Here is a 25,925-nt window from a genome sequence, read left to right on the forward strand (position 1 = left end):
GGTATGCCATGGTCATGGTCACGGCGACTGACTGGATTACCTAGGCCTATGATTTTCATTAAACTCCTGGTTCAGTGGACTGCCATATCTACCTACTGTTGCCTCCTACCAAGAGCTACCCATACCTGACCTGGGAATCATGAGATGGAGGACGTGGTGCCAACTCTGTCATAGGCTTGCTGTCTAAACTTGGGCAAAACATTTCTCTGAGACTCGTTTTCTTAATGGTAAAATGAAACTGAACTTGAAAAAGATTTGTTCCTCTAACCTATATAGTAGAGTGATTAAGGTGTTTTCAACTGTCAGCATTTTCATAGTTCAGCTTCTTTAAAAAGTCATGTGCCTTATTTAGTCTACTACATGATGAGTATAATATGATTGGAAGAGTAACTTTTAAAGAGGTATATTGACTGTTATACACTTTTAATTAATTAGCAAACAATACAGCTACCTGTTTTTGGAATCAAACATGCCTCTCTCCTCTCCAAACTGAGCCAAAATACTTAGTTTTATTAAAAATATTCAAATTAATGTGCTGTTGTTTCCCCCTTTTGGGGTCCCCCTTGTTTTTCATTTGACTGAAATTCATACTAATGGCATTTATGAGACATAGCTGGGCTTTAGATTGAAAAAGGGTAAAGAAGCAGGTAGGAATTAAGGGCTTGGAAGGGAGGAAATAAAAGTGCTGGGGTTAGAACAGCCATCACATGACCTTGGACATAAAGTCAGAGGGCCATGTTCTGAGTCCTGGATGGGAGATTTGCGGTAGATTGATTAATATCTTTGAACCTTCATTTCATCTCCTATAAGTGAGAACAATAAAATTTTATCCCATAATGTTGAGGATTTAATAATATAACAAATAAGAAATGTTCCACAAACTCTAATGAGCTATAATGTGTAGGGGGTTATCATACTAGGTGCCCGGATCATAGGTTTAAACAAGAGCCTTTCAATGAGGAAAGCTCTAGAATCAATAGATAATGCTTTACAAATTCCAAAAGTACCTCCAGCACTTAATGTCCACTACTAATGAGATCTCTCAACTATAGGAACTGGGCTGTGGACCGAATGACTTTTACAGGCAAAGTCTGAAAGCTAGACAGATTCATTCCTCTGTATCACTCCTGCATCTCAAAGCTTTGACTTCAAAGCCTTAAACTGCCTTCAAAGAAAAGCTCTTTGGGACTTACAGCCTCTTTTCCTTGTATAGATCTAAATTCTAGAACTTTGCCCAGGGGCATCTATAGAGAGTGGATCCCAGGCATTCTGGTCTAGTTTAGAAGACGGGCCATGTAAAGTGAGAGGAACAGACCTATGTACAGATTCCCTGAGAATTCTGGAATATTCTCTTGTTCAAACTGCGTCAATTTCAAGTCTTAAGAAGAAGTAGTAACAATGGAAAAACTGCGATTTCAGGTGAAAGTTTCAGCCATGAGAAAGAACATGAAATGACAGAAACTTTTGAAAGAAGTGAGTCTGTCCTCTTGGATGCAAGAAGTGTCCATGGCAGGACATGTTGGACATTACTGGACAGAAATCTAGAACTTGATGTGGATAATTTCTTAGAAAAGAAAACTACCTAGACACTAAAGAGAAGATGCTTCAAGAAATATGGAAGGAAGGCCCTAAAAGCAAAATCCTGACATATTGAATGATAAAGAAAATAGGAAGATATCAAAACACACCAATGCATCTTAACAAGGCATTCTTGTTAAAAGAATAGCCAAAGATTTTTAGTTAAGGTCTCATTATCAGGCTGTGAAGGGCTGAAGGCGCTGCTAGATACTACACTATTTCTACAATGGTTGAATTAAAAAAAAATATTACATCAAGAAAGCCATGAAGGCTGACTTGCCAAATTTCTACCTCCCTCAAATGTCACAAGGATAACTAACTTATTGGGTGACAGAATCAGAATATTTCCAAGAAGATTGTAATGACTTAAACTGATGGTGTGAGAAAAAGAAGATAAAAGTCTTAAAAATAAATGTAAATTCCTACATCTGGATTCAAAAACAGCATCTATGGCAATGCAAAATTGGGAAGGCTTGACCTGGGAGAGCTTCAGATGAATCAGATTTAAGAAATCATCACCAGGACTTGACCTATTTAACATTTTTATCCTTTACAATTTCTCTCTGAGAGTCTATGAATCATTTTGTCATTAAATGCTGTGTCTGGAGAGAGGCAGTGGAGCGCCATAGCCAATGTGAAATTGCTCATATTCAGAAAGTTCCACTTTGGACAGAATCATGTTGACATGACTTGATCATGAGTTTACACTAACAGTGGTTTAAGTTAACCTCAACTCCCACCATAGCTTTTTCAAAATTACAATTTTTGGAAACATTTCCTATCTAAATTTTTTTGTTCAGCTATCTGAGTTCAGAGAAAAATAATTAGAATATTGATATCTGCACAATATATCAGATGTTTGATATTTATCTCCCTTCTAACTCTGCATGAACAATTATAATTATAAAAGGGTGAGAAAATATTTAGGGTCAAAAGAGAGGGTGATGTAAAGAAATACCTTCCTTCTGTACACAAGAAAACAGCTTTAGAGTCATGCTAAACAATGCAATCAACATAGGCTGGGTATCCTTCTGAATTTAAGGGCGTTACACTTTTTGACTGGCCTTTTGGAGTTTTGATAGAGCATATTGTAGTGGAAATGTTACTAGTTAATTTATAAATATTAATAATGCTATAATTTAAGTCCCCAAAGAGGGGTTCATTCACATTGATGTGGGATTATGGGAAGGGACTGCTCTGTCCTCCCCCAACAGGGTGTTAGTTTTATTGGGGTCCTGAGCTTGTGTCATGGAGGTCATGGAGTTCATGGAGGTTAACTCCTATTTTTCCTTGAGGTCAGCACTTGTCTTATTTATTCTGGTACTTTTGGGAACATCTTGCAGGGTACACTGCACATCGCCAGTGCTAGTAAACATCTGTAAATTGACCGGTGTCAAAATGCAAACAATGACGGGTTCTCCACACAAATTTGCTTATAAATAAACACAACACACACAATGTTAATGTGTAAAATGTGAAATGTGTAACATCAGTAAGAGCACACCAAGTGCCACACCTAAATGTTAATATAGGTTATATAAGATGTGGTTTCGGTTTGATTTTTTAAGGGTATTTGGGGGGGAAATGAGGAACATTAAAAAAAAATCGTCTTACCACAGAAGTAGTTTCCTTCATTAAAAGCAAATAAAAATGAGAAATGATTTAAAAAAAATGTGTACAATATATGGTTAGAACAGAGAGTAAAAAATAATATTTGATGTCATTAGACTTTAAAATTTCATACCTGTTATTGTGAAGCCACCTAAAAAAAAAAAAAAAAAGAAATGTTACAATTTATTTAATTCACACTCTAAATAACAAATACCAGTGACATCAGACTGCCTGACAATCCACTCAAGATATAAAAACTTGCCAAATTATATTTATAATTAAGAAAAATATGAAAACATCTATTCATAGCTTACTCACTGATCATTGTTTTTAAGATTATGGGATTTAATGCACAGATTTAATTTTGTGCATACGTAAGAAATCACTGATTTTTAAAAAAGTTATACTAAACTAAAAATAGAATATAAATTATGTGACCTTAACAAAAATGCGGCCAATGATCCTAAACAACAATCTTGCCAGTAAATCAATAGAAATAAAAGTCAGAAAGCTACTTGACAGAAATGCAAAATAACCTAGAAAAATGGAAAGGAAATGCAAGAAATGAAATGCTTACCAAGCTCATTCAATAACAGGGCTGTGAAAGAAACAGACAAAGACAAACACAGAATAAGAGACCAGATGAATAATGAAAGTAAGAGGAATATCAGCAGAAAGAAATCCAGGCAGATCTCATTGCAGTGGTAGGGAGCCACTGCTAAAATATTGGTGCACCCCAAGGAATGTGGCATTGGAATATTTCCAAATAAACAATCCAAACACTAATTTCTGCAAATGTGTGTGATTGATTATATAGGTATATATTTCACTCTACATATTGTTTCTTTCTTTCTTTCTTTTTTTAAGATTTTATTGGGGAAGGAGAACAGGACTTTATTGGGGAAAAGTGTGTACTTCCAGGACTTTTTTCCAAGTCAAGTTGTTGACCTTTCAGTCTTAGTTATGGAGGGCGCAGCTCAGCTCCAGGTCCAGTTACCGTTTATAGTTGTAGGGGACGCAGCCCACCATCCCTGTGGGAGTTGAACCGGCAACCTTGTGGTTGAGAGGACTTGCTCCAACCAACTGAGCCATCTGGGAGCTCAGCAGCAGCTCAGTTCAAGGTGCTGTGTTCAATCTTAGTTGCAGGGGGCGCTGCCCACCATCCCTTGTGGGACTTGGGGAGTTGAACTGGCAACCTTGTGGTTGAGAGCCCACTGGCCCATGTGGGAATCGAACCGGCAGCCTTCGGAGTTAGGAGCAAGGAGCTCCAGCCGCCTGAGCCACGGGCCGGCCCCTATATATTGTTTCTTGACATTTAATAAAACATTTCTACTATATATGTTTACGTATAGTGTACATATATAGTTTACCAAATACAGTAGAAACATTTTGCCTAGTTAATCCTCAACTTTATTTGAGGGAGTTTTTTCATTAAATATTACCTAGGAGTTAATTCAATATACGGAAGTCTTAAATCATCTAGGATCTCAGATAGTGTACCTTTCATTCAATGAAAGTAGATAAAGCATCTTAGGAAATTTCATTTTGGCCTCCTTGCCTGGAAGGACATTTTGGCTGAAGGTAAAGTTCTCTCTTCGGAGGTTCTATGTGTGATATTTTGGGCATCAAAGAATGCTTACGTTCTTTAAATGCTGAAAACTTGAGTCCCAGGAATTAGCATTTTATTCGTGTGTTCTTATCTGTGACTTTTGCACATTATAACTGGGCAACCAGAATGCTTCTTGTGGACCCATAAGTCCATGGAAACTGACAAGGCAAGGAGGAGGGCATACATAATATCAGGTTATGAGCTTTAAACACAGACTGTACTGTAGCACTTCATTTCGGTGAAAGCTACCTGGCTGAATGTATCATGTAAATAAATTACTTCCAGAGGTGTAGCTGGGAATGTTACAATTACTTTTTCAGGCCCCCTTTAATGGTAGTGGTGCTAGAAGATACTTTCTACAACAAGTCAGTAATTTTATTTAGAGTGACAAGAATCCACTTGGCTGGTGTGAAACTGGGTAGTGTTATCAGGGAATTTTAATTTGCTTTTACATGAGGGCATATGTTATTAAAAAGACAAGTGAAAGAGCTACAGCCAAATGCTCTTCCTTTAGAAAAAAGACCATTCTTTGGAGGTCTTTGGAGGAATTCATTTAGAAATAAGTGCTTATTCCTGTATGTTAATGAGGCATTTTTGATCCCATCTTTGTAAGAAATCAGCATAGTTTTCTAAAGTGTCTTTTCCTCCTGCCTATTGCCTATGGAGCGTATTACATAGGCCGTATTAAAATGGCTCCCAAGCTCTTTTCTCCATCATTCAAAAGGCTCCAGTTACCATTTTGAACATGATTAAGTCATGAATATACACTTTTTTTTTCCTGATGGACTCTGAGGTCATTGAATTCTTACAAATGTGGGATTAAATTCCCCCAAATGTTGGATCTGTATAGGAATTAGTCCTATATATTTGATTTTTTTTCTCCTTACATAGGGACATTTCTTGCAAGGTGGTCCACCTAGTTATCTCCTATACTGCTTTCATCAATTCTTTGTATGTAATTAATAAGAGCTATTAATATCTCATATGCTCATTTTACATATATAATTAAACGAATAGGATTCTTTTTAAAATGGCCACTGATAGAGGATAATTATAGGTAGCTCTTGTCATAATTCAGAATAAAAAATTAAAGCTGATATAAAATTACTGCTCTTTATCAAATATAGACCACATAGAATAGATATAAAATTAAAGAGAGCAAAGAAATTCTCTTCTTTGTTCAAATATTTTCTAGAACTATAAGTACAAATCAACCAAAAAAATCTAGTTATAAGGATATAGCTGTTTATTTTTTCTTTTTACTGCACCTGTTAGAAATTTGTCAATTCTATAAGAAAAACAAGATTTTGGAGCATAAGGTTGGATAGGCCTTAACCAAGGGCTGAAGTCTTACTGAAGGACCATGTCCTTCCTACTAAAGAAAACTGATATGATTATAGTTTCATATACAGGGTCCTTTTTAAATGTCATATTTGATGATATGAAAAATATTATGCCCAAATGCACACTAAAATATTGATACCACTACCCTTTAAGAATCTTTGTTCTTAAAAACATTTTTTTTGAGAACTGGGTTCTCTGAAGAAGCCTAATTATTGAATTCTTTTGGCATTTCCTATTAGTTGCCATTAGACTCACCTACCACTACTGCAAGGTTTTAGGTAGTCTTTATTATTAACATTTAAGGGCAGATTTAATAGTTAGAATCAAATTTTAGCAGGATCCCCGAGTAGTGAAAAACTAAACACATAAATCATTCTTTTATATCATCACTTCTGAGTTACGGAAATCTCTTCCAAGCATTTATTAGATCTGGTTTCAATCAAGGTTAGTTGGTGTTTCCTGAAGAAAATGGGCATTACTTGGTGCACTTGTGAATCAGGGAAGGGAAATGAAATTGCTAAAGCTTCAAAGGAAATGAAGTATAGTACTTGGAAGCCGAGGAAGAGGAGAGAGCTAAGTGTGAGAGTAGGGAGACACGGAGAGAGAAGAGTACAATTTCTCGCTGGTATGTCTTTGTATACTCTCACACCTTTCATTCCTCTTCTTATCCATTTTGGTTCCTCAAGCACAAGGGAGAAACTGCACTCTTTCTCATATTCCTCACGGTCAAATATTCTAATGGTAATGATCTTCCTGTGGGAACACAAGACAAAGGCAAAACGAATGGTTGGAGTCACACGCTCATGCTAGGTGTTCACCAAGCTGAATGTTACTGTGATGTTATGGAGGGAGAGCTGACAACACATGGACCTCCTGCAGTATGTAAAAGGGCATTGTGGGCACTCTCAGCTGCCCCCATTCCATTGTCTCTGCTAATTTATCACATTCACAAATTCTTTCTTCTCCAATTAGCAGTCACGAGGCACCCCCACATTAGGAAGAGAAATTATAAAGTTGGCTTCATTTTGACATAGCAAGCATCTGCAATGACTTTCCAGAAGTGGAGGATCGACTGCATTGAAAATTAATATCTCAGGCCTGTAATGTGCAGAATAGCCAAAATTGGCTCATGGAGCTACAGGCTGGGCCCACAGTGCCCCAGGTAAGATCTATGCCCTGTTACATAGGTGGAGGGATATATGTACTGTAAGTCACATTCTGAAGAGTGCAGGCATCCAGGGGTGGTACAGGCCAGCAGAAGCTGTTGGGCTCAGCCCTGGCAGCTCCCCCACCTTTCTTCTCACTCATCTCCACCAGGCGGGGCTCTCCAATCTCAAGGAAGAAGGTCTTGTTTTTCTCATACTCCTCATCATCAATTACCTTGACTGATATTGTTTTGCTGAAACAGAGAAGAATAGAAATTGACGAACACAGGAAGGAACGTAGGAGAGAACAAGAAGAGAAGGAACATAAAGAGGAAAGCAAGGTTAACGAGCTGCACTTCTCGACCAACAGCAATTGAGAAGCTTCTTGCACTGTGAGTTTCTCCTCCAAGAATGAGTATTGGATAGGTCTGAAAGATCGGACAGACAGGTAACCCAACGCACAGCTCCCCTGCCCAGGGCCACAGAGTTATTTCAGGCAAAATATAGCACTCAGTTCTAAAAGGTTTATCATCATTATGAGAAGGAAAAGCTGAAGAACACAGACCACAATAATGAGAAAAGAAAACTGTAGTTATTTAGTAAATGCCGTAACAGTAGGATTGTCTGAACTGTGCCCTAGAATTCACTTCTTTAGAACAACTCAATAAATCATATCAAAATATGAACAGAGATTATCTCTGAGTGTTAGGCTTATGGGTTACTTTTTGGTCTTCATTGTGCTTTACTGTAATTCCAAACATAATATTTTTATCCATAAGATTTTATTAAAATAATAAATACATAAGAGCATCACAAAAGAAAATATAAAGATTTTTATCTTATGCCATCCAATGTCCTAGAATTAAACTCTTATTCAGGTTAGTCAGTTTCCCTCCTAGATCACATGGGAAAGTTGTTCATGTTTTGTTTGTCTTTCTAAAGATGGAAGCTGAAGCCTCCCAACAGCTGTCTTGACAAGTGGGGGGTTGAGGAGTCATGATGTTATGGTTATTTTCATCCCTCCCAAAGTTATAGTTTCAACTTTGACAAAATAACACCATTTACCCTACTTTCTAACTCCACTGACACACCAAGACATTTCGTTCAGAATTGCTCCTGTAATCTGTCCTTTAGCATTATTTGCCTTATGGTCTTCTGGCTGTGAGTGTCTGATAGGCAAGTAGGACAAATACAAATATTATGCAGATCTCAACTTCTCACAAACTTTGATGACTCTGAAAAAAATCTAATGTTACCTTCTAATTAAGGTCTTAATTGCTTCATGTGTTACAACTCAGAGCCCTCTCAACACTTGTTTGTCCTTGAAAATAATTGTTTTCAGTAAATATTTCTGACTGAAATTTTTGAAACGAGTTTATATAGACACATAGTTTTAGTGGCATGAATATTATTTAGCTTTGGTGGAATTTTCTAGGTCTTTCTGGAAGGAAACTGGTTTATAATTAAAAAAAAAGTTATTGTTGATCCAAGCTATCATGTTTCATTTAGACCTACGCATACCAAAGAGGATCAGTCTTCTTTTCTAGTATGAAGGAGACTACAGGTAGAAGTTGCTTTTAATTCTATGAATTTTCCAGCCCCTGACGCTACATGCTTTCATCCTGCTTTCTTGAGTTAGCATTGCAGAAGTGAGACCAAATGAGTGGTTCTGGTCTTTTGGAGTCCGGTAACCTACTCTCTGCTCCTCAGCTACCGACATCCGTGCATGATGCCCATATCCCAGTTTCTTACTACTAAGGAGTTGGAGCTCATGGCAGTGCCTTCCCTGTCTCAGTCCTGTCCTCAGAGACTGAAATACTAAGGCTAGAAGAGCAGCTGTAAATGACTAAAGCAATAATGATCTTTTTTAGAGTAGACATTTACCAACAATGTGACAAAGTCCAACTACATGTATAGAGTAAAGAGTTCCTGTCTAACTTCTGGAACAGTTTTCTGGGATTCATCTAAACAAAAAAATCAGCTTTCCTTGACTAAACCAAAATACTGAATCATTCCTCACTATCCAAAAAATACCAAATATTAGAGAAAGCACAAGAAGATGTCAGATATGATAACAGGTATGCTTTTTTGTTGAAGAACTGAATTTGATGTGACAAGGGGGATCAAATTTACTGTCCCAAAACCTGCCAGACGTCTATTCTCTTTGTCATCAAACTTATGCATTTTAGGTATTAATTTCTATCTTACTGCCTTGTAATCATGTCTACTAAAGCAATCAACATCATAAGACCACGTGTGGGAACGTATTGATGGGTATCAGAAGAGCCATGCGACTGTCTTCTGGACCTGATGACCCAATGTTCATTATCAAGGCACTGCATGGCACAGTACATTAAACTGGGTATCATGTTGCAGGGCTCTTGCTTATATTACTTAAAAACATTTGATTTATCTTTCTCCATCTTGCATTCCCATCCGCATCTCAATGCATATTTTATTAGATTGTAGAAATAAAGAAAGCACAGTGCAGATGGTTGGAGTAGCCTTACTTAATAGGGCGAGTGTTTGTTTAGGCGAGGCTACTGGTTTCATGCTGAAAGGGCAACATGATCCCTTATTCACAAATAAATAGAAACAGCCAAACGACATGTTGTTTCTTACCCTTGATGCATTTAATCCTCTGTTGCTGTAACAGTTTTATTTTCTACACTCTGAGTAGCTGATGAGTCTGAGAAATATAGGGTCCTACACAATTTGTATAATAAAATAAGCACTTAAAATTTATCAAAGGCTCACAATCCTTTGAAAATATTTCAATATTTGATAACTGTGACACTGGAAAATCAAAGATGAAGGAAAAGAAAACAGTACCTCTGTGGGTACCTGGCAAAGACACCTAAAATAGATTGGATTTGCATAATGGCATATCATTTCAAAATCATTAGAAATACAATCAATAGTGCCCCTGACAGGAGGAGACATTAAATTTTATATTGATTTTGCTCCACTTGCACAGTAAAGCTATTAATAGGAAATGATGATTGAAGGGCATTTCAATCAATTTAAAGAGGCAGGATGAAGTCAATCCTTATGAATTGCCCTCTGGATCAAGAGAGGCAAAAATGAGGAGGGAGTGGTAATGCTCACCTTTTACTTCAGAACAGAACTATTTCTACCCCTAGCAAAAGTAGCAAAGATGAAGTTAAATCATGTAATTTTTAAAGGAGCATATCCGTGGGAGGTCTTCTGCTCACTTTCCAGAACCTAATGCATGAAAGAGACTGTCACCACTTCTTCCATCATAGGGGATGTTACATGAGGTGGGGTCGATTTGGTGAAGACTCCAGTTTTTAATTGGCGGAAGCATGCCTCTGTTCCTTGCAGTTCTGCAGTAGAAATAGAATCTCAAGGACTAAAGGGACCTTAAAGGTCCTCCAGTTTGTCCCCATTGTCACACCAGTCCCATATTCACTGTCCCAAGGACTCCTCTCTGAGAACACAGCTTCATGTTGGCTGTTCTTTCGTTCTGTTTACCAGTGGGAAGCAATCAAATAGCTGTTGTTATTTCTTTAAATTGAAAGGTTAACCCAAACAGGACTAGAACAGTTAGATGGATACAGCCCTTCATCCAGCTACAACTCTTGAACTATTATTATACTGATAAGGAACAAACAGAAAAACCGATGTCATACAATTTTCAACTGCCAGAATCACTATGAAGAAGGTATGAACTTCTCACTTGATTTTTTTACATCTCTCTAAAGTTGAACAGTGTACTATAAAAATTATGTTTTCTGGAAACTAGCAAGTCAGTTACAAATCTTATGCTTACATTAAGTAATTTCTCTATATGGCCAATTTTTTTTTTATGGAAATACATATGGTTCCATTTCTAGAAAATTAAAAAGAAACATTTGGTTAAGAAAAGATCAATTTATTTAATAGAAACATACAGGTCATTCCTTTTGATTTTTGCAGTGCCTTTCCTTTGATGATAGTAAACCAATATCTACACGTGACTTCTCAGACTCTTATCTGATGGTTCTCATAGGACCTGAACACATTCAAACATTCTAACAAGGAGTTCTTATTCAGGTGGTGACTCAGGCAGATGGTGAGAAAGGGAAGAAAGCAATGGCTTTATTAGTGAGAGCTAACGAAGAAAATCTCTTCAAAATATATTCTCGTTTCTCATCATTAAACCAAAGCCATATCAGTCTCTTTTTCAATTTCAGCTTCAATTTGCCCTTCTGTGGTTTCTTTTCCCCAAGACTGCCCTTGATGTTTAGAGAAGTGAGAAAAAGACAAGTTGGAGAATTAAGGTGAAGAGAAACTTTCTAAATCTTCATGTAAAAGATTTTAGTGAGGATTTCACATATTTTGATACTACAGTGGCCCTTTTAAATTTTATTTTGTTTTTTTAAATAAGATCTAACCTCTCTTTAGGCATACTCCGAGGTCAATGGAATGACAGGCACTTTGCATTTCTTAGCTTATCTTCATAACACCTCTAGAAATAACTTCTACTACTCACAGTTGACAGAGGAAACAATGACTCAGAGAAGTTAAGGAACTTCCAAGATCTGCAAAGTGAGACTCCTGTGACTGGCTCCAAAGACCAATAACTTTCAGTTATGTGACCCACAAGGTCCCTTATTCATGCAGCTGTGTAGTATTTTTATGACCACTCACAAGGATCTGGATCACTATTTTTAAATTAACATAGAGATTTTTTGTTCTATCTTTACGTTAAAAAGGACTGCCGACTTGGCAATGATAGATTATCCATTCTATTTCTAAAAGGAACGCAGCACATATTGTATTTGATGATGGCTGCCTTAAAAAAGTTAACTCCTTGAGGAGATAAACGACCTGTTAGGATTCACTGAAAAGTGCAACAAGCCTGTGGAGGCTCACCAACTCGGAGGACTTTGAGCAGCCGACCAATAGCCTGGACCTCACAGGGGGCTTGTCAGAATTCCAGAATCTCAGGGCCCACCCTGGACCCACCAAATCAGATCTGCACTTTAACAAGATCCCCAGGTGACACCTATACAAGTTAAAGTTTGAGAAATGCTTACCTAGAGAGGACAGTGGGTTCTTCTGTTAAGTCAGATAATGAATTAAGAGGCTGACAATAGTTGGGCTTATGTTTTAGAACTGTTTGCATATTAGAATCATGTGTGGAGCTTTGAAAACCTTAAATGCCTGGGCTGGGCCCACTCCAGATCAGTGAAATTATATTTTCTGGTCGTGGGACCCCAACATACATATAGTTTTTAAAAATATTTTCAGGTGATTCTAATATGCAGCCAGAGAACTGGCTAATGGAGAACCAGAATGTATGGCCTGATGTTTAAAAGAATGTGTTCAATAAAGAACAGGCAGAATGTGAGGAAATCAGAGTCAAAACTAAATTTTAGATTTAATTAGCAATCTAAGTTGAAACATTGGAGAAACGTTTTGCTTTGTCCTTACCCAGTGGGTCCTTCTGGATTCTTCTCTGGATTATCTAGAGTACTTAGCATTTGTTTTCTCCTCTTAGGAGATGATGGTTTCTACAGTCAACTTTAATAGTATAGGTGAGAAAACACCTTTAACATTCTGGCCGCAGAGTTTACACTCATGCAGAATGAGTTCCTTCTTAACAAAGTGAAAGGAACTCTGGTGATAAGTTTTTACACAACAGATGTTCTATTTGGAGAGTAAAAGCTAAGGGCTTCAATTGCCACAGAAGACACGAATGGCTTATATCCCCACTCTCAGAGAGCTTCTGAGCCATGGGGGCCATACAGTGACAGGCCATATCCATGGAACTGGAAACTTTTCACATGTAAGCCACCACACTCAGATTCAAGAAAGAAGTGACATAGGACTGACCACATATGAAGGAAAACAACATCTGGCAACTTCTCTGACCACAGAGTGATGTTATTAGGTAAGATAAGTTTGAAATTTAATCCTCACTATACCTGATGTGAACAGCTTCAGGATAAACTCCTATTACTCAAAAAGACACAGAGACCAACTTAAAAAAAGACCAAAGAATCTGAATAGACACTTCTCCAAGGTCAATAAGGACATGACAAGATGCTCAACATTGTTAGTCATCAGGGAAATGCTAACCAATGCTAACCAAAACCACAATGAGATACAAATCCATACCCACTAGGATGGCTATAATAAAAAAGACAGATAATAACAAGTGATGTAGAGAGTGTAGAAGAATTGGAACTCTCTTAACTGCTAATGGGAATGGAAGATGGTGCAGCTTTGGAAAAGTCTCACAGTTCCTCAAAAGGTTGAAAAGAGAGTTACATTGACCCAGCAATTCCACTTCTAGGTACATACCTAAGAGATTTAAAAGCAATGTCCTCACAAAAATGTGTACTTGAATGTTCATAGCAGCAATATTCATAATAACCCCACAGTGAAAACAAACTAAATATCCATCAACGCTGATGAATAGATAAACAAAGTGTGATGTATCTATACAGTGGAATATTACTCAGCAATACATAGACATGAGATTGTGATACATGCCTATTGAAGGGCAGCATAATATGCAATCCCAAGATATGCCACTTCAGTATATTTATTATTCTGAGCTGTAGGCACTTGAAAAACAGCAAATTCAGGGAGAGGCTTTCTCTAAATTCCCCTTTGCCTAAAGACAGACCCTCCAGAAGGAACTCAACTGTCCTAAGTTCCCTCCCGGGGAGTTTTGTCAGCCAGGGAAGATCGACTCTCACAGGAGAGGAGACTAGAAGTGAACACCAGAGTCAGACAGATGTTGTCACAAACTACCATCCCTCCCATCAGTTCTTCTAAGGACCCATTCCTCTTTCCCAGAAATCACTTACTCTCCCCTATGAGGCCACATTCCCCATTCCTTTCTCTACTAAGGTGATATTTAAGCCTATGTATGTATGTTTAAACCACCTCAGAGAGTAACACATTATTTTCCCTCAGTATCTTCCATGTACATGTGAAGTATACTTGTTAATTTGTTTTTCTCTTATTAATCTGTGTTTTATTACATGGCCTCAGCCAAGAACTCTGAAGGGTAGAGGGAAAATTATTTTTCCTCCCCTACACTATGACAAGGATGGATCTTGAAAACATTATGCTAAGTCAAAGAAGCCAGACACAAAAATTCACGCATTATATGATTCCATTTATATGAAAAGTGCAGAATAGGCAAATCTATAGACTCAGAAAGTAGATCAGTGGTTGCCTAGGGCTGGGGGTTGGAGAGCAAGTGGGGAGTAACTGCTAATGGGTATGGAAGTTTATTTTGGGGTGAAATGTCCTAAAATTGATTGTAGTGATGGTTGCACTGTTCTGAGAATATACTAACACTCACTGAATTGCATATTTTAAATGGATGAATGCTATGGCATGTGAATTATATGTTAATAAAGCTATTTGAAAAAACACACCAAAAACTAGCTTAGGATAAATCCTGGCCTTTAGAAAAAACTGAGTGAGAAAAGGTTTTGAGAATGTGTAGGGTTTTCAATAGGGAGTTTCAAATTTTGCTGGTATACAGATTATGTATTATAGAATTGTACACCTGAAACCAATGTAACTTTACTAACAATGATCACCCTGATAAACTTTAATTAAAAAAAAATTGCTGGTAATGCCAGACAGAAAACGGGGGTGCTGGATGCCACAAGGCAGTGAAAAACCACTGACATCAAAGCTAAGTGACATTGGTGTGTATGTCAGCTTCACTGCCGCTCAGTCTATCCTCTTGTCTCAGTTTCCCTCAGAGTGTTCTCTGCCTCCTCCTGGATCAAGGGCTATTGATGTTGTGCTTTGACACGCTAAGCATTTCTGGCAGCTGTTACCTCAGGCCTGGCTTCCTTGACTGGTTTCTTTTCCCCAAAGTATAAAGCATTATAAAAATGTAAGAAGCAGGACTTCCTTCATAGAATTTATTTAAAAAGGAAAGGATTATAATCATAGGTTATGCCTGATGCCCTTGCAAAGTCTCTTTACATCACCTTAAGCATTATTCAGCACTTTTGTTGGTACTGATTTGTCTCCACCTACAACAAAAGATAGGCCTGTTATGAGTTGCCTTCGTTATCACTTGGTTTAAATTCCTGGTCCATTTTAAGTTTTTTATTTTTCTTCAAAAATTGATTTGGTGGGTTGCTTGGTGATTTGGAGTCAGGAAAAGAAAGGGGCAGTCAGTGAAGACCCATGCATATACTCTTGTCACTTTCCATAGGTGACCCAAATCAATTCCCCTATTTAACTATCATTCCAAATAGGTAAGACAGGCTGTTATTCATATTATTTCTAATATTTTTTACATGATTTTTAGATTATTGGTGAGAAACTTTGGGCATGGGTTGGCTTGGGAATTTGTTCAAGCTTCCATGTTAAGATGGTCACAGAAGAGGGACTAGATTGTGACTTAAATCTGTAGTTTCCTGTGTTGAAATGTTACGAGCACCAAACTAGGACTCAGATTACCCGAGTTTATATCTTGGCTCTGTGACTTTCTAGCTGAGGTATTTGGTCCAGTTCTGGCATCTTTCTGAACATCAATGTTATCTACCAAATGGGAATAATAAAACTCACTTCACAGTATAGTGATGACCAAATAATGGGTGTCATCATTCATCAACTGTGAATAATAAAACTTCACAGATTGTTGCAAAGATCAAATGACATAATGCATGTAAAATAATTTTGCAAAGGACTATAAAATATTAGGAACAGTTGTGATTATTAGTTGAAAAGAAGTCGTTTACTTTGTAGTTCTTATTTGCTTATTCACCTGGGCAGTTGACAGATGGTGGAGGTAAGGGGGTCAGGAAATATTTGATGGAGTAACGAGCGATACCCTCAAAATCACTCTCACAAGTAGCTTGGATCACATCTAATATAATCGAGTATCCAGGTATAGCACCCTAAAATCAATGAAACAAGGGGTACAAGAGCTACTGTTTAGCTTCACAGTCCCAGCTCTGCCAGGTCCCCTCTCACCACATTAGCTAGACACACATTAGGGACTGAACTCATACTTTTCCTGGAGCTTCTGCTATGTATGGGGCTGAGACTGACAAGCAGGGGTGGTGCTATTCTGGAATTCAAATAAATTCCAAAGATGAGAGTTGCTGAAGTAGCTAAACCAAAGTCATTCTCCAGGAGGCCCTATGATCTGTTAACTGTTCTCTTTGCATTATCACGTGGTACCTGAAATCATTGCTTCAAGCAGGGTAAGGGGCAGGAACAGCTTAAAATCTTGCTGTTCTCTGGGGAAACCAGGAGAGTTTTACAGAGCACTGGACTGGGGGTTTTCCAATAAAAACTTGCCCTCTTTTATTTTCCTCTGCTTATTTTTGAATTGGAATTCATTATTTTTCCAATGCAAAATAGAAACAAATGTAATTTTTTTTTTTTATCTCTCTTTTTAGAAATCAATTGTCAGCTTTAGTCTCAAAAGAAAAACCTGTGAACTATCTTCCTATCCTAGAAGACATGTTGATTGACCAGTTGAAAGAAACACTGCATGGATTCTAGAGTTATGGTTCCAATAAATAATATGCTGGGAATTCTAGTATCCCCTAAGGAAGGCAATAGCTTATTATGGCAGGCTAATGTGAAAATTACATGAGTAAAGTTTACTAAGAGAAAATGACATGGTTGTATTAAAAAGTGGACATAATTTTGTGATAAAATTTATACCTTACAACATTGTATTACTCCTCTGCAGTCAATAAACTTTAGTCATCAGAAGGGGAAAGTAATAATGATCCTGGGTTTGTTACCTAAATGTGCATGCAGAGACGATTTGTCAGTTTAGTGAAAAATAAAGTGGATAAAGCATTGAGTACCATGTTGAAATACGTCAGAATAGATCTTGGTCTAGATTTTTTAAAAATTGTTGAATAATATTAGCACGTGCACGTTCCATGACAGAGGCGTTTTTAGCAAAATGATGGAAGACTCTTATCTTAAAACTGATTCCTTAACTTATTAGGACTACATATGCATATTTGTCTATAATTTGAGATCTTCACTGTACTCCTTAAAGGGAGTGAAAAAGGTCAAATTCTCTAGAAAACTTGTTTTAACGTTTTCCTCAAAGTTAAGGGTAATGTTAAGAGTACTTTGTGGCATCGAGCATCTTTTCTATAAATGGAACATATCTTGGTTCAGTTGTAGAAATTAGTTGAGTCCTTAATTTGTCACTGTGCATTATAAGAACTTGGAATTAAGTGAAAGTGATGCTGTTGAATTTCAAAGAAACTGTTTGCTTCCTTTCCTTTTCAAAAGCTCTCTTCATCTTGAACATTTTAAACATTCCTGGGCTTGTCATTAGACTCTCTCCAGAGATTATTTCTACTTTTGGTCTTTCCTCCTTTGTTTGAAGTGAAGAGTTTCTCTGGAAAACAATGGAAAGATTTCACTTCTAGAATGTTACAGGACAGCAGATAGAATATGCTGAAAGCATCTCTATCTGAAAGAGGCCAACTTAAAAACTAGAACACCAAGAAATAAAGCAGGCCTGTCTTAAGATTTTAAATTCATATTCTCTCTCTTTGTTTCCTTTCTTCCCTCCCTTTCTCCATAGCCATAATATTCAATGGTAAATCAATATCTCTCTGAACAGATTCGTATAAAATATTCTGAAAGACAGAATGCCAGATACTTTCTTGAACATAGCTAAAATAAATCAATAACTAGTGAATTGATGCTGATTTTTATATTTTACATTTTTATTCCATGTCTAATATTTTACTGCTATTTTACTTTAAATTAAGCAATCAATTCTTACGTTTTCATAGTATATATTCTATATGTATGTTTGGATTTTAGTCTTGTATTTCACAATAGAGGCCAATGGTTTACAAAAAAGTAAATAACAAATAATAACATTTCTTGGGATATAAGCTTGGAAAAGCAGGTTGGACTTAGGTTTGTTTATCCTGAAGGTGTCATATAAGAAGCTCTCCAGGAAGTCTATTAAGCTATTCCAGTGTTAATTTATTTCTATAAATAACACACTTAATAAGGTTAATGAGGTCTCTGTGACCATGACTGTGGCTCTGGGTGGTTCCATGATATTGGTGGAGTAAAATGACCTCCCAAAATGCTTTTAATGAAAGGAACGCAGGTTGCAAAATTCTTGCTCTGCCACTTACTGTTAGCATCTGTGTGCATTACTTAGTCTTTCTAAGGCTCAAGCTCCTGCTCTGCAAAGCAGGTATAATAATGGGACTTATCTCACTTGATTGCTGCAAATAGTAACTATGGTAATACATATAAAATGCTTAACACAGAGCCTGGCATATATTAGGCACTAAATGAATATTAGCTATTCTACTATGACCACGAGCAATAATGTGTCAAGTTAAGAACTGGAATTCTTGGAAATGAACTGTCTGTAACTCATGTAAGTGAAGTCATCTATGCCTTAGATTTCCTCATCTGTAAAAAAGGAATAATTACATCTATATCATAAAGTTGTTGTGGGGATTATATGGGAAAACAGCACAGGACCTGGCACATAGTAAGCACTCAGTAAGTGATGGTTATCATAATTATTGTTACAGAAAGCAAGGAGAAGAGAGACTAGGAATGAAAGAATTGCAGTAAAGCTAATTCACTGATATCCAGGGGTAGATTAGTAGAAATCAATAACATAGACTTTTTTAAATCAAATTTTCAGAGTATACCTTTAGCTTTTGCTTTCCCTGATAACCTAGGCAAAATTTGATTCTGACACACTTCTGTTCTTTTTCCTGTGAAATATCGTAAGTTAGAAGAATGAACCATAGATTTGTTAGCAAGCTTATATTTCATGGGATCTTTTTCACTAAATACAATTAAAATAAGTTGCTTTTAGATAATTTGTTATTTTTCTTAAATTGTTCTTCCTGCTTATTAAAGTGATACCTTTTCAATATTGTGAATTTGACAAATGCAGAAATGAAGAAAAATAAATAAAAATCACCCATCAAACCGCCACTAGAGATCATCATTTAACATTTAAAAATATTTGCTTTTGAGGTGGCCGGTTGGCTCAGTGGTTGGAGCACAGTGCTCATAACACCAAGGTCACTGGTTCGATTCCCACATGGACCAGTGAGCTGCGCCCTCCCCCCCACACTACTAGATTGAAAAACAATGACTTGACATGTAGCTGATGTTTCCTGGAAAAACACACTGTTCCCCAATATTTCCCATCCCCCAAAATATTTGCTTTCAGCTTTCAAAATACATAATTGCATAATTTAGACCCTAATTTTTTTTTGTGTGTGTGTGCATGTGTGTGTATAAATAAAATTTGGGGTCATGAACATTTTCATTATTGTCTGTCATGGTGATAGATGCTTTACAAATTAAATGGCCCATGCGTGGAAACATGGACTTCCTTAGTAAGGATGGCTGTATAGAATCGTGACCTGGCATGTCTTTGATGTGAAAAGTATCTATAGAAACACTAAATCAAAACAAATCCATACTCTTATTTGTATTCCAAGTCTTCTGGGCATTCTATTGAGCAATTTTCCATCTTTGCATTTTTTTCCTTCCTTCTTCCACTAGTCATTGTTTGCTTCTATCATCTACTAGATTAGAAATGTGATGATTTATTTGTACTGAGATGAAAATAGTCAACAATTGCATAATACATATTTTTTTTACTTGAAAATATACTTTCAATTTTAAAGGGACTCCATTTTCTTAATTCAGAGGGAGTAATTACAGGATGACTGCCGCGGCTTTGCAGTCATGTGGCAAGTCTTTAAGTGCTTCGAGTAGTGTGTCTCTATATGGTGAAATACTTCTTGAGCATCTAAGCACGCACAGGTAAAAATTACAACTGATATAAACTGTGAATCAAAAATTATTACCCGTGAAATATCAAGGGCCTCAATATACCCCCTGCTTTCTGCTGCTGCTTTCCAGCCTCTGCAAACATAGTGATTCACTGACTGTGGACTCTCGCTGAACTTTCTAGTGCAGCACTTATTTGGATGTTTAAATCTTTTCCAGGTATTCTACTTGGTTTAAAACCACACCGAACAATTATCATTTTGGAGCTCATATTCTTAGCAGAAGAGACCCAAGGCACTTTATAGGTAATCATCACAGGAGAAAATCAGCAAGAAGACGATTTAGCTTCTTATTGATACCAGCAATTTAAAGCTTCAAATCGAAATGAACCAAACCCAGAGTGGAGTTTATTGGCTTGGAACTGAAAAGATATTTTGCTTTTTTTTTTTTTTTTTCCTTTTTGTGTTTCTTGTTTGTAATGAAAGTTTCCCCCAGAACCAGAAGTTATAAAACCAGAACAAGTTTATGGAATGCAAATAAATGACACTGTTTAACAAAACTGAACCACTAGTCCAAACAGAGTGAGAAAACACTTGATGAACAATACTTGGATTAATTACAGGGCTTCTGATGAGCTGCATTTAAAGTGTACATTGATTGTAGGGGAAAATCTGTAAGTAGGTTTTAAAAAATATTTATTGTTTCTCTTGTTATGGATTGTATGTAGTTCCCAGTTAGTGCTCAAAAAGCAAATTCTCACCATTATGTCAGCTTTTGACCTAGATGTGACCGTCTTAAAGGGAAAGGCTATTGTTTTTAGAATTTGTGCTCTTTTACAAATTCTCTAGAAAGTCTGTACTTTTGTTCAGAGAATCTTGTAGGTAGAGGGGGCATGTGAGATCTAGATGTGTATTTGCCATACAGATTTATAGCTTTTAGTTGTAAATATATTTATATATAAATCTAGATTTTAGCAGTACAACCTTGGTGAAGTCACGTTCTTTCTCCAAATTTCATCAAATGTAAAATGAGAACTCCTTGGGGTTGACAGGAAAAATCAATGAAATAATGTAGAAGAAAAACTTTTCACACTTTAAGCATTTTCAAATATAAGGTGCTTTTATTATTATTATCTAACTTAAACTTCTCATTTTGCAACTACGCAAAATTTAGATCTCTGATTCCAACAATTGTTCTGTTAAGACTTCCTCTAAAATATGTATAGTGTATTAATATTAATATTACAGTATTCATTTTTGAAAATAAAAGTTTACTGTGTGAACAGGAAGGTAGTAGTATCTGACACCAATCCATGGATCTGCTTTCAGAGTTGTATTTTTTGTTTATATAACTAAAACTTAGAAATTATAGCAGTAGATACAATTGACTGATAGAACATGAACCGATACTTTATTGAATATTTATTATGATACTGTCCTATTGGGGTTTAACATTTCTATTAACTTTAATCATGTAGAATTGGATTTCACTTAATAATAACATACGGTTCATTTAATAAAATGGAGTAATAAGGGAGAGATTAGAGTGCATCTCAAGGATAGATCTTTGTATCCTGAATAAATCCTACTAATTCAAGTAGAAGAGTTTTTTTTTTTTTTTTTTGCTTTTTTGAACTATTTAGACCAGGAAACCCTTAAAAGGTTATTTATGGAATTTCCCCTGTATATTAACTTGCCGTCTTGGTGTAACATTCATAGGTTCTGAAACTTCTGTTGAGTTATCTTTGAGTTTCTAGAATAATCAAAATCCTCTTTGTAGTTTTAGCTGAATTTCTTCATGAGGTCAGATACCCTGATGTAGACATTCAAAGGTTAGTGAGACTGGTGGTGGAATTGAAGAGAATCCATAAAAACAGTCTGGCTCTTCAGAGCCCCAATAATGTAGCCTCTTTTGGCAAAGCCACCTATACTGAACTATGTCATCAAGGGACAGGACACCAGCAGGTACTTTGTGTGCATTCCCCACAACAACGAGCTCGGCGCCATTACATAGTATTTGCTTAATAGACATTTACGAATGACACAGCTATTCTCGTAGTCACAGTTTGTACTTGAGTTTGTGCTGAACCACCAGGGTCTCTTAGATTTCTCTGTAAAAAATTAGCCCACATATTTTTTTTCAGATGAAAAGGTAGGTTTCTGAGTGTAGATTTGGCGATGAGCATGAGCAGAATGAGCAGTGGGTAGGTCATTTCAGCTCAGGACTTGGGCCTCATTCGGAAGGGCCAAGTGAACTTTTCAGGACCCTTCAGATTCCTACAGCATGTTATATTGCCCAGACATCCCACATATCTTCTACCAAGTATCTAACTATGTGTCAGGCCCACATCAGGTGTCAGGGATAAAAAGAGGAACATGTACTCACAGCTTAAAGGGGTGACAGGTATGTAAACCAAAGGTTACCTACCTCCATATGTGCTAAATGTAAGTATGGGCCCTGTGCTGTGGGAGCTTAGACGGTGGGGAACTTCACAAAGGGGAGGAATAATTGGGCTGGGTCTTGAAGAAACTAATAGAGTTTTGTCAGGCAGAAATGCACTGAAGGCTCAAAGACCAAAAAAACAAACAAACAAAAAAGCAAAAAGCAAAATCCAAACTGGGTTTGGATAACTGAAAAATGAAAATAACAGAGACATGAAAAGGCATGACATGTTTAAGAAGTGTCAAGTTCAGTCTCGCTGGTGTACGGTGAGAATGCATGTGGAGGAGGGTTGATGGGAGATGAGTCAAGGAAAAGAGCTTGGGGTCAGGAGAAATGCTACTAAGTTGTGTGGGCACAATTTTGTAATAAAGAGCCTATGGGTCTTTTTGATTATGGCCTGCCACGATCAATTTTGACCTTTAGGACAATCAATCTAACTCTGGAATAAAGCTTGTGTTTTAGAAGAATAAAAAGAAAGTGAAGGAGAGGGCCAGGGAAGCAGCCAGGGAGAAACTGCTATCTCCTGGAGTGGCAGAGCCTAATATCCCTGCCAGAATATGCAGTCAGGTGCCCCTCGAGCATCACATTTTGAGAAAGTGTTTGGCCACCAGCCTCCAGGCTAGATCTGTCAAAACTGAAGAAATGCGAGAAATTGCTTTAATGCTCCAATTTTTCTGCAACTTCTCCTTCCTGAAAACTTGTCTGTGGGTTAGAGAAAACAAATTGAAATTGCATGAAATGCCCTCCCTGAGTGCCTCCTTTCTCCTGCAACTGTCAATGTCTTATAGCAAGATGGAGGCAGTAAAAGACAAATTCTGCTGGAGAAAACATCATCAGATCTTAAAACTGACCTGATTTGCATGAACAGAAAATCAGTTATCTACAATCAGTTCAGGTCCGAGCACATATTTCATTTTATTTTTATCATCTGTGAGTGGTTTTGGCAAGCTTGATGACAAAATGATATCTAGATGTTTATATTAAGTTTTTAAATGAAAGTATCAAAAACTGAGGTCACATGTTAATAAATTACATGGACAATTGCTATCACATTACATTATCTCCTATAGTATTGGCAGAAGGATTGGTGAGAGAATTATTTATAAAGAATGATGTAATGAAATGGAAATTTATAAGTTGGGATGTAGGAAATCGTAAAAATAGTATCATTCATTCTCCTGATACAGTGAGCAGTTACTAAGAAAATAGATTCTTGCGTTACTCAGCAGGCAGTGTATGTGTGGGGAGAGGGAGGGAAGGAGAGAGGGAGAGAGAGAGAGAGACAGAGAGAGAGAGAGTAAAGTGTCTTGTGTTGTATGATGAGAAATAGTACTTTACTATGGGAAGCAAATGAGATGTAAAAAGATCGCAGGCATGAATAAAATGGCATCTGCTCCTTGCTCTTCATGTTAGGCAGATCGGAGCTGTGAGAGGTTGAAGGCAAAAGAAATAACAAGGGTTCAGTAGCAGCAGTTTGTGTAATGTCTGAGGGCCAGGCGTGATTCATCATGGAATGAAACAGACTGGAAGAGAACAAGACTGGAACTCTCTTTGCCCACTGGACTGGAGCAGGGGGTTGGAAATGAGGGAAGCTGGAAAAGACACCAGAGGTGTAGGAGGGCCATTCCAAAGCAGAAAAACACAGTACCCATAAAGTATGGAAATATGTGATAGATGGAAACCAAGTAAACCACCGGGTGGGCTGGACAAACAAGTGTGGAGCTGAATGACATGGACAGGGGAATAAAGCAACACCAAGCAGCGCCAGGACTGATACAGCGTAGTGCAGCAGAATCCTGCTTTCACCTGAGAGAGGCACCAATCCTCAAAGGGCAGTGATTACAAGAAGGGTGTGCCTTCATTTAGGATGAACTGAAGTCCTGGAATCAAAATAGGAAGACAGAAACCAGATACAAAACCACAACTGACTTTCAGAGAGAGTCCAGAAATCTAGTGGTTTTTGTTTTTTTTCCCTCTGAGCACCTGAAAGAATATGTAGGATGCATAGAAATCCCACAGTGTTTGGTAAATGACTGATTGGACTGTTACAACTGGAGGAGAGGGCAGAATCTGATGATTAACAAGGGTAGTGTGATGCTGAGGCCCAAAGAGCTAGGCTCTGAAATTCTTCCTACTTAAAATCAGGGTGGAATGGAGGCTGAGAAAGCTGGTTGGGATCAGCCTGGAGTTGTGAAGAACCAGAGAAAAGGGATACAGCTGAGAAAGAATCTGGAGGAAAAAACTGTAGCCATCACATGCCTTTTCCTTGGATTCTTTCTACCTGCTTCCTCCCAAATCTCTTCTGTGTGTTTATATCTTTCTTTATGATTATCTCCAACTATTAGCTATTTAAGTCAATGGTGTTTTCAAGGGTTTAAGACTGGGAGAGAGCTAACATAATAGACAGAGAAAGGCACACATCAAGGCATAGGTACAGGATGGCCGAGAAATTGCTGGGTCGTTGGAGCTTAAGGTAGGATGTCCTTTAACGTCAAGAGAAAGGCTCTAACATGTCAAAATCAGAAGACCCCCGATTGTAGAGAAAAACAGAGGTCATAGTTTGTGCCAAGCGGAGACAATTAGAAATAAAGCCAAAGAGCTGATTTGCATAGTGACTTGAATGGAGAAAGGGAAAGATTTTGAGGTGGTAATGGTGGTGGTGATGCACTCAAAGAGTTTTAACACAAAAGAGAAAGTGAATGAGCTGGCATATAGCAGGGGGCAGTCAGAGTGAATGGTGATTTACCACAGGAAGTGACTTGAGAAAACTTAAGCAAGGATTAAGACTCAATAAATGAATTCCTAGTGAAAACAAGACTCGTGGCATTTTGAGAAATCAGATTCTGAATCTGTGAGGTATGTTATGGAAGGAACATAATATTAGACTGTGGATCCTCAGACCCAGTTGACCACCAGATTTTCCTACAGAGCTTTAAAAACAAACATAAGGATTCCCCATCCTTACCATAGAATCAGAATTTCTGGATATGTAAGTGAGGGGTAAGTGGGAGGAATCTATACTGTTAAAAAAACACCCCTAATAATTCTACAGCAATGACCCATCAATTGGCATTAGGAAAATATTTTACTAGACCTGCTCCTACCTCCAGGTTAAGGGGACTAGCAGCAAATATCATTAACAAAGGAGCCTTAAAAAAACCCATCTTTCATATCTGTCTCACTTCCTACATTAATCAACTCATGAAATTTAACCCTTTCCATAACATTTTCTTACATTGATCAGATATTATATTGTCTATTGTTCAAGGTAAAAGCAAAAGGTGGTTGTTTATGGCCTTGGTGGATTCTGTCCACTATAATGTGGCAGGTGAATTTTCCATCAAATCTACTCTCAGTACATTGATTAGTGGTAAAAATCCATTTATTATCTCATAGAATTATTAAATCTGTAAAGCATTCTGCAGAGGGGG

At 37.3% G+C, this 25,925-nt stretch overlaps 1 protein-coding gene across 8 annotated transcripts in view; it reads right to left on the reverse strand.

Moving 5' to 3' along the window:
- SLC8A1 (solute carrier family 8 member A1) overlaps positions 1–25,925 on the reverse strand; it is a 386,698-nt gene that overhangs the window by 78,148 nt on the left and 282,625 nt on the right. For 7 of the 8 annotated variants that reach the window (XM_074331917.1, XM_074331918.1, XM_074331919.1 and 4 more), the window contains 4 exons: positions 7,435–7,541; positions 3,767–3,787; positions 3,323–3,340; positions 3,193–3,207 (listed from right to left, as the gene is read on the reverse strand). In XM_074331917.1, coding sequence (XP_074188018.1) covers positions 3,193–3,207; positions 3,323–3,340; positions 3,767–3,787; positions 7,435–7,541 — 161 coding nt within the window. Of the gene's footprint in view, positions 1–3,192; positions 3,208–3,322; positions 3,341–3,766; positions 3,788–6,791; positions 6,896–7,434; positions 7,542–25,925 lie in introns of all 8 variants that reach the window. The other variant, XM_074331921.1, reaches the window with a different exon arrangement.

Source organism: Rhinolophus sinicus, linkage group LG05 (genome assembly GCF_036562045.2).
Source record: "Rhinolophus sinicus isolate RSC01 linkage group LG05, ASM3656204v1, whole genome shotgun sequence".
NCBI lineage: Eukaryota > Metazoa > Chordata > Mammalia > Chiroptera > Rhinolophidae > Rhinolophus > Rhinolophus sinicus.